Source organism: Haematobia irritans, chromosome 4, assembly GCF_050003625.1.
Source record: "Haematobia irritans isolate KBUSLIRL chromosome 4, ASM5000362v1, whole genome shotgun sequence".
In the NCBI taxonomy this organism is placed as follows: domain Eukaryota; kingdom Metazoa; phylum Arthropoda; class Insecta; order Diptera; family Muscidae; genus Haematobia; species Haematobia irritans.
The window spans coordinates 54,467,382-54,480,662 of NC_134400.1; the positions used below are offsets into that span (position 1 = coordinate 54,467,382).

A 13,281-nucleotide genomic window follows, 5' to 3' on the forward strand; every position below is an offset into this window, starting at 1 on the left:
GTACAAGCGAAATTCACATGCCATTTTCTGTAGAATGTTTTGGTTTGCTTTGAGGATTTTTCAGAATCTAGGCAATGCAAATAATCATGTTTGATTTTTTTATGCTACATCAGATTTCCATTATAGTTTTTGCCTTGGACATTGCGGTTTGCTGATAACTTCGAATTTATGATCATTGCGTTTTCTATTAATGTGGCAGGGGGTGGGGGTGGTAATGATGATGCTTTTGTGAGTGTGCATATGATGAGTGTGAGATAGCTTTCATGGTGAGAGGGAGAGGTTTGTGTTGTTCTTTTTTTTTTGTAATTTTATTTTTCGTACGTATAGTTTATTCGTGGTTCTATGTTAGTTCGAGGTGAAATTTTCGAATGCAAATTAAGGCTAGTCTCAGATCGATTCTAGTCTTGGCAATAAGTCTTAGGTTCGTGTCTTGTTTTCATTTAGTTCGTTTTAGTTTAGAAGAGAGAGAGATAGAGAGAAGAGAGAGAATGTGCATGAGTTGATAGCTTACCAAAGGACTTGCAAGAATGACTCCAATCCTGCTTAGAACCGCTGGAAGACGCTGTAAAATTTACATAAAATATTTGTTGATACGAAAAAACACACTTTAAGATTTGTATTAAATATATTTTGTTCGTTGGGTTTTTGTTTTGTTTTCCGTTTTTTTTTATTTTGTGTTAGCTTTCATGTTTTATATGAAATTTTGTTTTACTAGCTTTTGTTGTTGTTTTTTCTTTTGTAATATTAGGAAACAAAAACATTGTTATTTGAATTAAATTAAAATAAACCATAATCTAATAATTAAACAATGTAAATTTATTTAGTTTTTTTCATACCGACTTTATGTTTTTCGGATGATATCAAAAGATTTCGTCTAGTGATTAGCCTTTTATTGTGGTGAAACAAATGTATGATATTCGATTTATGACTTTTATTCCATTAAGATTTTAATTTAATTGTATTTTGTTTTTCTTAGTTTGTTAGTCACTTCGATTTTGTTGATGATTGTTTAATAAATCACAAAAATTGGGAACAATGTTAATAAATGAAAATTGCTGTTTTTTTTTTCAACATTTGTTACGATTTACACCTTAAAACGAAACAACTATCTGTACTTCTTAGCTTTCGAGTATTTATACTGAATCGAAATAATGATATTCATAGGGAAATGTATGTTAAAAAAACTAATGCATTATTATTATATTTTAAAATAAGGTTTGTTTATGGAAATTTGGAAATTTTGAAGTCATTTTGTATAAAAAATTACTTATAATAAACCAATATAAACCAATTTGCGCATGGTAATTAGAGGACCAAATTTCAAACGTATCGAATGATACTTTTCCTTATTGAAAACGAGTAAGAAAATGCTAATAATAAAGCATACATCGGGCTTATATATAAATGTAAATCGACGTGGTTTGTCCACCACGATTGACACAGTTGGTAGAATTCTACCATAAATGGTAGTTTTTTTTTGGTAGATTTTCATTTTTTTATAGAAATAAAATTTTGACAAATTTTATATAGAAATAAAATTTTGACAAAATTTTCTATAGAAATAAAATGTTCACAAAATTTGACAAAATTTCCTATAAAAATAAAATTTTGGCAAAATTTTCTATACAAATAAAATTCTGACAAAATGTGTTATAGAAGTAATATTCTGACAAAATTTTCTATAGGAATAAAAATTTTATCAAAAACTTAATGTTTTAAATTTGGTAGATTTTTGGTAAATGTTTCTTAAAATTTAGTAGAATATTTTTAGCTCGGGTGGCAACCGTTATGCTAATGCCGATTTGTGCCACAACAATTTTCACGTTAAATTCAGACGTTTTTCAAATGCCTGGTTCTTTGGAAAAAATGCAAATTACTTTTGAATAAAAATTGAAATATTTAAAATTTTAATAATTTAAATTTAAATATAAACAAGTAAGTCAATTCTAAAGTCGGGCGGGGCCGACTATATTATACCCTTCACCATTATGTAGACAAAATCACTAGAATTAAAAATTAAATCGGCTAACACCGTGGGATGAAACACAATGTTAGTAAAAAAATATGGGAAATATAAAGCTAGAGCAATTTTTATGCAATTGTACAACAGAGCATTTATGATTTATCGGGCGATACATATGTATTCGAGATATAGGGCAATTTGAGTAATATTTATAATTTTTGCTACTCAGCAGTGGCGATTTTACAAGGATATTGGTTAAATCTCGCCAAGATATGTGGTCAATTGTGGGGTGTGACATATTATTTGGCCAATTCAGGCGATATTTCCACAAGTCGGAGCTTTATTTAAAATTCGACCATTCTGTGGAAAGTTTGGCATTACAGTGTGTAGAATATGACTACGATATGGGGAAATCATCACAGAATTTTGTGTAAAATGTGGATATCTTCGCCATATTAGATCAAGATGGCACACTTAAATAGCATATTAAATGTATTCTCTGTGGAAACTATCGAGTCAATTGGAGGAAACTCCCATTGACAATGGGTCTAAAATATGAAACATTCTACCATATTTCCCCTACTCTGGCGTATATATATGGGAGCTGTTTATACCAAACAGGACAACCCTACAATCTTTCCCTCAGAATCAGATGCCTAAAATATTAATGAAAATATCCAGATACTCGCACTAAAAAAAGTGCGATATGTTTGACATTTATTAACGAAAAATGTTTTAATTCTCCACTAAACCATACCACGTCAAACAGCAATTTCCGCTAATCTGTCTCATTCAATTTGTTAGGTTCTTACTGGTAAGAATCAATCCGAAAATAAATATTGAATTCCAAAACCAAATCTAGCTCCCTTGTTTTTCCTTCTTATTTCTCGGTTCATATGTTCATTGGGAACATACTCTCCTCGAATTCTTTTGGAGGTGCAAAGCCAACCGTCATCTGTGACTTTCTGCTCTTTGCATCATCCACCACTTCCCCCGTGCATCAAAAGGAGCTATATCTTAATATGAACCGATTTTGACCAAATTTGACATGCATAGTTAGAATAATAATCCTGCTATCATGGGAGAATAATTTTGGCCTCCGTGGTTATATGGGTGTAAATCGGGCGAAAGATATACATATATGGGAGCTATATCTAAATCTGAACCAATTTCAACCAAATTTGGCACACTTAACAATACTATTAAACGTACTCCTTATGCCAAATTTGAAGCAACTCAGGGCAAAACTTTTTTTTGAAGCCATATAAGGGCAAATCGGACGAAAGATATATATGGGAGCTATATCAAAATCTGAACCGATTTGAACCAAATTTGGCACGCTTAACGATACCATTAAACGTACTTCTTGTGCAAAATATTGTGAGGGTTCACAAATATTAAAAACAAAAAAAAAAACACTTTAGGTTTGTTTGAAATTGACTTGAAAAAAAAAAAAACGAATGGGTTTGAAATATTTGTCAGAGGAAAAAAAAAAGAAAAAAAAATTTGAAGGAAAAGAAAGGAATTTTTAGAAAAATCGATCCTGAAATAAAAAAATTAATTTAAAAAAAAAGACAAAAAATTTGAAGGAAAAGAAAGGAATTTTTAGAAAAATCGATCCTGAAAAATCGAAACCTCAAAAATAAATTTATCCCAACAAAAAGGATTGTGGGAAATTCGCATGAAGAAAAATTATATATATAATATTTCATCGTTATGTCATCGAGCGCCGTTCATGCTCATTCAAGAATTATTATAGTTGGGGACAAATATGCTAAAGAGGATGTCGGTAGGATTTTGTACCATTAAAATTATGCGCATCAAGAAATAAACCCCTTCGTAATTGAATTTCAAATCTCAAATTTTGGAAAAGAAAAACAAAATTGTCAAAGCGAGTAGCATCAAATTGTCAAAAGAAAAAAAAAAACACCCCACCAAGATGGTCAAGAAGATTGTCTATTGATTAATTATTTGTAATATCGAGGGTAATCAAGCTCGGAGAATTCAAAATCGTTTCTGGTTGGAAATTAAGAAAGGGCGGAGTGCTATAGCTGCAATTACATTAGATCATTTGAATTATCTCTATCCTATATCATTAGAATTATCTTTTAATCATCATATTTTATTTATTTCCACCATTTCTTTCAACATATGGTTACTACAATCCATCTAGATTTAATTATAAATATGGTGTCCTTTCCAAGTTACAAGCGCTTGTCAACGAAGGAACATGACATAAAGACCGTGAGTATACCAAAGATTAAACTTTCTTAAATTAAACATTTGTTAAATCCCTGTATTTTACAAGTAGAAGTACAATTCTTTTTGTTAATTTTGTCTAAACATTAAGATTTATTTATTCTATTAACACCCTTGTCTCAACATTATAAAATTTTAATTTTCCTGATACATTTTCCAACATTTAAGTTTTCAATCCACCTCTTAATTTTACTGGTATAATTCCATTGAAGTATGTTTGTTTATAATAAATTTAATTAAAGATGACTCGCTAAATTTTTTTGGTACCATTTTCACCAAAATGAAGCCATAATTGGTTAAGTCGCACTGTGGGCCGATGTCTTAACGCATCGAGCAAGGATGGGAGGGTATAAGAGGAAGGACAAACTCCACCATTAGTTCTTCCAAAATGTAGGCATTTCTGTTACTCTGTGAATTTTGTTTCATTTTTTTGTTTTAACATGGCAATCCTTTAACAAGAGCTACCTAAAATTTATTAATTTATGTTAACTGGCCGAAATCTATACCTTATGGCAAGAACACCCCCCCCATTGCCCTGAGCAAGGCCGGCATTATAGGTACCACCCGCATATAAGGTATAGTATTTGAAAGAGAAGGGTCGTTACAATATATAAGTTCACATCGGACGAAAGATATATATATATATGGGAGCTATATCAAAATCTGAACCGATTGGAACCAAATTTGGCACGCTTAACGATACCATTAAACGTACACCTTGTGCAATATTTGATGCAAATCAGGGCAAACCTCTGGCTTTTGAGGCCATATTAGTCGAAATCGGACGAAAGATATATATGGGAGCTATATTTAAATCGAAACCGATTTGGCTGATATTTTGCATATCTCACGAAAGCCCCAAAATATTTGGCTGCTCGAAATTTTGATAAAATACGTTTATAAATACGTCAATTATGACCAGATCGGTGATAAATATATATGGCAGGTATATCTAAATCTGAACCGATTTTTTTCAAAATCAATAGCGATTGTCTTTGAGCCAATGTAAAACTCTGTGCCAAATTTGAGGACGATCGGACTTAAACTGCGAGCTGTACTTTGCACACAAAATTACATATACAGACAGACAGACGGACATCGCTAAATCGACTCAGAATTTAATTCTACGACGATCGGTATAGTAAACGATGGGTCTCAGACTTTTCCTTCGTGGCGTTACATACAAATGCACAATAATGGTGAAGGGTATACAAATTTAAGGGATAGTAAAAAAATAGTTTGATATCAAAACTAAGTATCCTGTAATTAGTTATATTTACTATTTTTTTACGTTTTATACAAGTAAAAAATGCTACTCTACCAAGTTTCAAGTTGATAGATTGCTTCTTACACTGAAAAAATAGTTACGTGGTATTAAAGATTACGCAACCTAAATTTTAGGATGCACAATTTATACAATATTATGGACACATTTCTATAAAATAATTAAATTGTAACTAAAACAATGTTTATGATCCTTTTTACACACATTTTGGCTATTAAATTTAGGACACACATTTTAGACATTTGCGTACCTCCACTAAAATCGTATGTATTTGAAATAAGGCCAAGTTTCCGTAAAGTAAAAAACAAATTTTTAATGTAAATAAATCGTCCATAAATTAACTAAAATATTCATTCAATTCACTTCAAATTTAGGCTAAGGATTATTTTGAGGATATTCCATCTTTGGTTTGGTTCTTTGTAATTAAAAGAACATTTTGTACTATGAAGTATCCGTTATAATTTGGATTTTTAAACTGGCATCTAGTTGTACGTTAATAGCTTTATTAAAAGAGAATGAATATTCGATCAATGAAATTTGTATCCTAATTTTAATTCTATTGATCCTAGATTTAAAGCCAGATAGGTCGCATCTTTGGCTCGGAGTCAATACCAAAATCCTTAAAAGAAGGTCAATATCTTTGAATTCAAGTAAATTTTCATTTGATTGTAGATTCGTTTATTTTAAAATGAAATCACCCAACTCTACACAGAAAGTTTTTTTGATCCAATCACGAAATTAATTGTTCCAATAATTCCAATAAATCACTAAAATAATAGTATCAATCTTAGAAGTATTTAGAAATAAAAATGATCCATAATTATAAACTTTTTCAATTAAGTTTTAATTGGTTTAATTAAAGCTTTTATTGATTTGGGTCGCAAAACTCTAAAAGTTTTTTTATGTATTTTGTTATGTTTTTATTTATAATTATTTTGTTTTACGCTAGTTTTCTGGTATTTTTATAAGAATTTATACTTTTGTAACAATTTTGTATTATAATTATAGTAGGAGTTTTCTTTTTATTTGGATAAAATTTTAATGAACCAATGAATAGAATATATATAGGAACTAATTATTTCCCAATAAGTTTTTAAATTATATTTTTAATTGGAAATGTTGTTACTGAATTATAATGGTAATTGTGATAACTAATATATAAAAAATCCCATTAATCAAGTGCCTTAGTCTCATTTGTCAAAAAGTTCCTGGCAAAAAAAAAAAACTAAATAAAAGTGAAACTTACGGTAATAATACATATGTTCGAATATAAATTTTATCATGCATTTCGACGTAAATCGCTTGATTCAATATCAGGCTAACATGAAAAGATGAAATATTTAGTTTTATTGATATGTTACCGTATAAAACCAATATTCTGGATTTAAAATAGTGTCGAAACAATATTTTGGAACTAATATGTTGAAAGGTGATTTTCCACACTACATTCGGTATATTTGCATGTAAAGGTAATTAGATAATGTATAGCTTCATTATATATTCATTATTTTATTTTTGGCTTGGTTGCACTGACAATTTCATAAACCAACTTCAATAATTTATATATATATATATATGATTTCTAATATACTCAATATATTTTTGTATTGATTTTTTTTAGTTAACACACATTTCACCTATGAATATTTTATGACTACTCTAAATATGACCAACTTTATAATTGGGGAAATATAATTCTACTTATAGGTAAATACATTCGAATATGTATATACACAGGAAATTATATAATACCTAGCTCTCAAATACATCTAAAATGTATTTTACTCAATGAATGCCAACGAATCTATGGACTTCTGCTTTTTTAAATTTAGAAATAAAAGGTAAAGGTCACGTTAGACAAAAAAACGGTAACACACATGAACACATTCATATTATTATAGTGAATTTAATTTTTATATTTGGTCATTCCGTTAATCCGGGTTAGTTAATGTTACCGCGTATGTTTTGTTAAATAATTTTTATTAAATAATGCAAAATATTTGGGAAATATTTGTTAATTATTGCAGGACAAAAAAATAGAGAGAAATTAACACACGCAAACACACTCACATAACAAACCGAAAAGTTTTGAATTTTGTAATGTTAATTTTTTTTGAGTTCCAAAAAACAAAAACAACAACAAAAGTGTAAAACAAAAATTTACAAAATTGTCATACATTTAAAAATCATTCGTTAAAAGAAAGGGATTTTTTATATTTGTTATTTGGGGGGAAATGGTAAAAAAATAGAAAACAAAAAGTGGTTGTGACAAATACATTTATATTGATTGGAGGAGAAAATGTAAATTTGGTACATAAATTCATAAAATATCTTAGTTACAAAATGCTAAGAAATTAAACAGAGATGTATTCAAAACCGAAATTGTAACACAAAAAAAAAACTCAAAGAAATTATAAAAAAATAAATATTTATATTCATTTATACGATGGATAGATTATTTATAAAATTTTAAATAGTTTATTTATATATTGATGCTTTTTGGAAATATAAGAGAGATATTAAACTAGAGAGTGGATAGTTAGACAGATAGAGAAAAGGATGGACAGAGGCGTACAGAGGGAAAAAAATCAAAAATTGAAACCAAAAAAATAAAATACAAATGAGGAAAGAAACTTATAATCATTTAACATGAAATTAAACTATCAACAGATTTACAGATTGCTTTATTCTGTGAAAGGGATTACAATTTTATGAACTGATCGAGTGAGATTCGATTTTTTGGAATTTTCTCCTCTTTTAGATTTTGCTGTTTAGTTTTATCTATAGCGGGGACATTGTCTAGAAAATTCAACCTAAACCTAACGCATGTCCTTTGTGCTTAATAATTTCATGGGAATTCGAACACAAACATTTGGATAATTAGTAAATACAATTCAGAAGGATTGCAATTTTAGGATAGGACAGAGCTTAGAGTTGGTTAGATCTAGTAGAAAAAACATTGGAATACATTACCTGTGTGACGGGATTTTCTCCAGGTCGATAGACCACATTATGCTGTGGCCTTTTGCGTCCCATATAATTGACGCATACAAACTCCAGGAGCGAGGCATAAATGAAACACATGCAGACACCGTCCCAGACATTCATGGCGGTGAGATTTGATACAACTGGAAGTGTGCTGCGGAAACCGTTTGATGTTGTAAAGAAATTCAGCATTGTTGTTACTCCTGTATCGTGATACAATCATGGTTGCCACAAGGCAAATGTCGTCATAGGATCGCAGTAAAAACACAAGACAAAAAATACAAAGAAACCAAATAATTTATATAAATAATTGTTTAATTGTTCACATTGAATAATTGTTGGATTGAGCAAGGGATGATGGTTGATGTGGTGTACTTAGATATAATCACATATTGGATATTTACGAGTATATATGGAGAGAGAGAGAGAGTTATATATTTATTCTTGTATGTTTTTTTATTTTTGCGTTATTAATACATTTACTTCTTTTTTTGTTTTTTTTATTTTTATTTTTTTGTAATACAACGAAATGAAATGACACCACATGGGGACAATGTGAATGACATTTGATTGAATGATAGCTTTAATCAACCTTGTGTTTACCATATGTGTGTATGTATATGGGGCGTGAGAGTTATTTTATATGTGTATATATGTTTATGTGCTCCCATGAAAAGGAAAATGATTAAAATACTACTTTGAACTATAATAACAACAAACAGGAAGTAAAACCATTATAAATATATACCCAGAGGGGATAATCAGTCTTTATAAATTTCTTATAAATTTGCTAAGATTAATTTTAAATACAACAATAATTATTTTTTCTGTCATTTTAATAATTTTTAGGCTTCATATCCTCAAAAAACCAACTAGGAAAGAAAATGTCGGAATTTATTGAACTATAAGGTATTAAAACAAAAAATATAAATATATATAATTAAGTATTAAATAACTAAATAATAATAATAATAGCCTCAATGTTGGTGAAAAGTAATCCTTTTCACCAACATTTCCCTCTGGGTAGATTCGCTTATTGTTTCGATTTTTGTTTATGTGTATGGGGGTACTTTGGTGTTGTGATTGCTGTCGAAAAAATGTGCATGTATGTGCATAGAGAACATTAATGACGCATTATATGAATAAACAAATCGATACGATTTAATAGGAATACAAAATTAAGAATAAATGTAGATAAATGATAGCGACAACTAATTGATGTTGTAGATAAGTTTTATATTAAACGAATTCATTAAGAGTTAAGTTAAGTTTAGTTAAGAGAAACTAAAATTAAAATACGTAAATGTACGAATTTACCTACGAGCAACGGAATTAAACAAATATGTGATTTTGATAATTATTCAGCTATTGTTGAATATTATATGGGTGAGATATATATAAGAAGTTAATGTTTACATATACATATGACATTCCACGATAAAATAGGCGTTCAAATTAAATACAATCAAAAACAAATTTTGAAAACCACCATGAATGAAAATGTAGCTTAATTTTAGGAATTTGTAACTAATCTGTTTTAGAATGGTAAAAAAATAAAATATTTTTCGAAAAATTCAAGAAAATTTGTGAGAAATAATTATTTTTCTTCTTGTTTAATTTCGAATGAAGTTAGAGATTTAAAAAAAAAATGTCTTTACCGCTATACGAAATTCAAGATCGATACGGTCGGTCGATAAATTTTTAATTTGTGTACAGTGAAACCTCTCAGATGTGTACACCCACTGTTGTCAAAATTTTGTCCACATTTGGGAAGTGCCTGGTTATGGAAGGCTAATTAATGTGATAATATAGCAAAGTTGCGCACTTTTCCGAGTGTCCAAGTTTGAGAGGTTGCATTGTATAACATTTAAGTTCATTTACTTTTTAAGTTCATGTACCCAGAAGTTGTTCTAAAGGCACAACTTTAAAAGCACTTCAAAAAATGTCCTCCCAAAAATGTTTTTTATTTAACTCAACAGGAAGTTCTTTTAATTCAATTTTTATAACTAGCTTTTTTATCGAAAAAAAATGTTAAATCCATTCTAGAAAAATTGAGAATTTTAAAAATATGTGATGTCTGTTGAAACAAAAGCACGTATTTTAAGCTGTAATTCAATTTATTTAAATCGGTAGATGGATATGTATGCTAAAATCTAAAAAGAAATATTTATATCAAAACACAATTAATTTTATTTTATTTCACATTAGCTTACACTTGTGTTTGAATAAATTTAACTTATTTAAATAATAACGGATTAAATTTGTACAAGTCCTATCTATTGCCTGGCATACAAAGGAAATGAAAAAAGCCAGACATCCTTTTGTATCTGTCAAAAGAAAAAATGTAATTGATCGATTATCATTTATTGATAATCGATCGATAACTGTTACAATGTTCACTGTCAACAAAAGTCCATGTAACTGATGGGAATGTTCGTCGACGACGATTTAGGAACAGATGTAAAATGTTAGAATGCATAAAAAATCAGAAAAATTTTTAAAAATAATTTATTTAGAAAAATATCACAAAATTTTTAATTCACATCTAAAACACTGGATTCAGATCACACCTTAGGAAGACATGCAAATTCAGTGCAACGGCTGTTGAAATATTGGGCATCCCTCTTATGACAAGCCTATGTGAAATTCATCGCTTCTGCGCCAATTTTGCACCACTTCCGGATCCAAAAAGAACATTTTTATTATTTTTTGCCGACGTGATATGTAACTGAACTCTTAAAATGTAATGTTTAAATTATTGCGTAAAATGAACTTATTCAAAAACTAGGGACAGTTTTCTTTGAAATCCGAAAAACAACTTCATATTGAAAAATCTTTTATTTTGATTTTTTACCCTGTTGTACGTGCCAAAAATATTTTTTTTTCAAAAATTGTGCAAGACAAATGATTTTTACACCCTAACCCAAAAGAACTTTTTGTGTATCAGAAATTGGGTGTATTTCTAGAAGAGCATTTTGAAATGTATATTAAAAATAATGGCATGGGAAAAGCTTTCAATTTTGCCCTACGTTAGGCGGATTCGAGACCAATGGCGGATTTTTCATTCAATAATTTTTATGTCAACATAGTTTATATTATGGTTTTCTGGTAATATTTGCCTATTTACTTTCACGAATAAATTTATATTTTTCTTAATTTGCGAAACCTTATCAAAAGATCTTTTATGAAAGTGAAATTTCAAATGGCACCCCCACTGCAATAGTGGGGGTAAATTTTCAATTTCATTTTAACTGTATTTTTTACGTTTTTATTGATTTTCTATATTTATGACCTAAAATTTTAATTTTCACTTAGCGTATTTTCGAGGATCAAATAGAGCATTGCCTAAGACTTGTCTAAAAGAATTTCATCGGAACTGGAAAAAATTGATAGAGATTTCTGAGGTGCGCTCAAAAAGACCGTACTAGTTTTTCACTTTGCAAGAAGTTCTTTTGGGGTAATAGATAAAAACCAATTATTTTACGCTGCTTAAGCAATACATTTATATTTATAAAATTTTCTGTGTATATAAAATTGGAATAATAAAAATTGGAAGTGAATAAACAGCTGTGAACTCCAAAAAAAAAAAAAAAAAAAAACTAGTTAGAAAAATGAGGCGACGTATTTCTTGGAACTCTGGGAATTTCGAGTGAAATATGTGTCAGCATTTGCATGTAAGAAAAATTGTTAAATTTTTCATTTGTAACGGAACGAAATAAATTTTTGAATTACCAATAGTGTAATACAAAATGTATTCGTCCTTACATAAATTTATTTAAATGTGCCTCATATTGTTTAATGTGTGTGTGCTTTGTGTGGCCACTATATGTTACATACCCACTGTCGTTCAATGCAGTCTGGGTGGGTATGAGAACAGGCATTCATAAGGCATTCTGGCTGTCAGCGAGATTTATTTTTGCGTGCTATGAGTATAATTCTCATCTACGTCGTGGCTGTAGGGGAATATAAACTCGGGGTCTTTAGGCAACGAGTATGAGTCCCGACAGCCAAAGGGTATTGAACACGACGAGTGGCAGAACCGCAGTCAGTTCACACTAAGCGACAGGAACTCTACCACCGCACTAAACGTTTCGGCATTTAGCTTGCTTCCGCACTAATTGTTTCGGCAATTAGTTTACTTCCGCACTAATCGTTCTTCGGCTATTAGCTTGCTTCCGCACTAATTGTTTCGGCAATTAGGTTGCTTGCGCACTAATCGTTCTTCGGCGATTAGCTTGCTTCCGCACTAATCGTTCTTCAGCGATTAGCTTGCTTCCGCACTAATAGCTTCAGCTATTAGCTTGCTTCCGCACTAATCGTTCTTCGGCGATTAGCTTGCTTCTGCATTAATAGCTTCGGCTATTAGCTTGCTTTCGCACTAATCGTTCTTCGGCGAATAGCTTGCTTCTGCATTAATAGCTTCGCCTGTTAGCTTGCTTCCGCACTAATTGTTTCGGCAATTAGCTATCAACACCAAATCGCCGCATCGCCCGAATCATCAACATATCGCCACATCACCCGAATCATCAACATATCGCCGCATCACCCGAATCATCAACATCGGCCAACCACCGACAGCCGACCAAACCAACACAACCGACTCATCAACACCGGACAGCCACCGACGGCTGACCAACAAACCACCATCCCCACCACCGAATCATCAACCGAATCATCGACCGAATCATCATCCGAATCACCAACCGATCATCAAACGAATAGTCTACGACGCCGAATCCCCGACGACAATCCCGAACCATCATTGCCGAAGAATCCATAAACGGGATCC

General features: G+C 30.5%; 1 protein-coding gene across 14 annotated transcripts in view; it reads right to left on the reverse strand.

The window, feature by feature from the left end:
- pHCl-1 (pH-sensitive chloride channel 1) overlaps positions 1-13,281 on the reverse strand; it is a 466,217-nt gene that overhangs the window by 62,466 nt on the left and 390,470 nt on the right. For 10 of the 14 annotated variants that reach the window (XM_075307951.1, XM_075307944.1, XM_075307953.1 and 7 more), the window contains 2 exons: positions 8,481-8,695; positions 512-562 (listed from right to left, as the gene is read on the reverse strand). In XM_075307951.1, coding sequence (XP_075164066.1) covers positions 512-562; positions 8,481-8,695 — 266 coding nt within the window. The remainder of the gene's footprint in view (positions 1-511; positions 563-8,480; positions 8,696-13,281) is intronic. The other 4 variants (XM_075307955.1, XM_075307950.1, XM_075307947.1 and 1 more) reach the window with 1 other exon arrangement.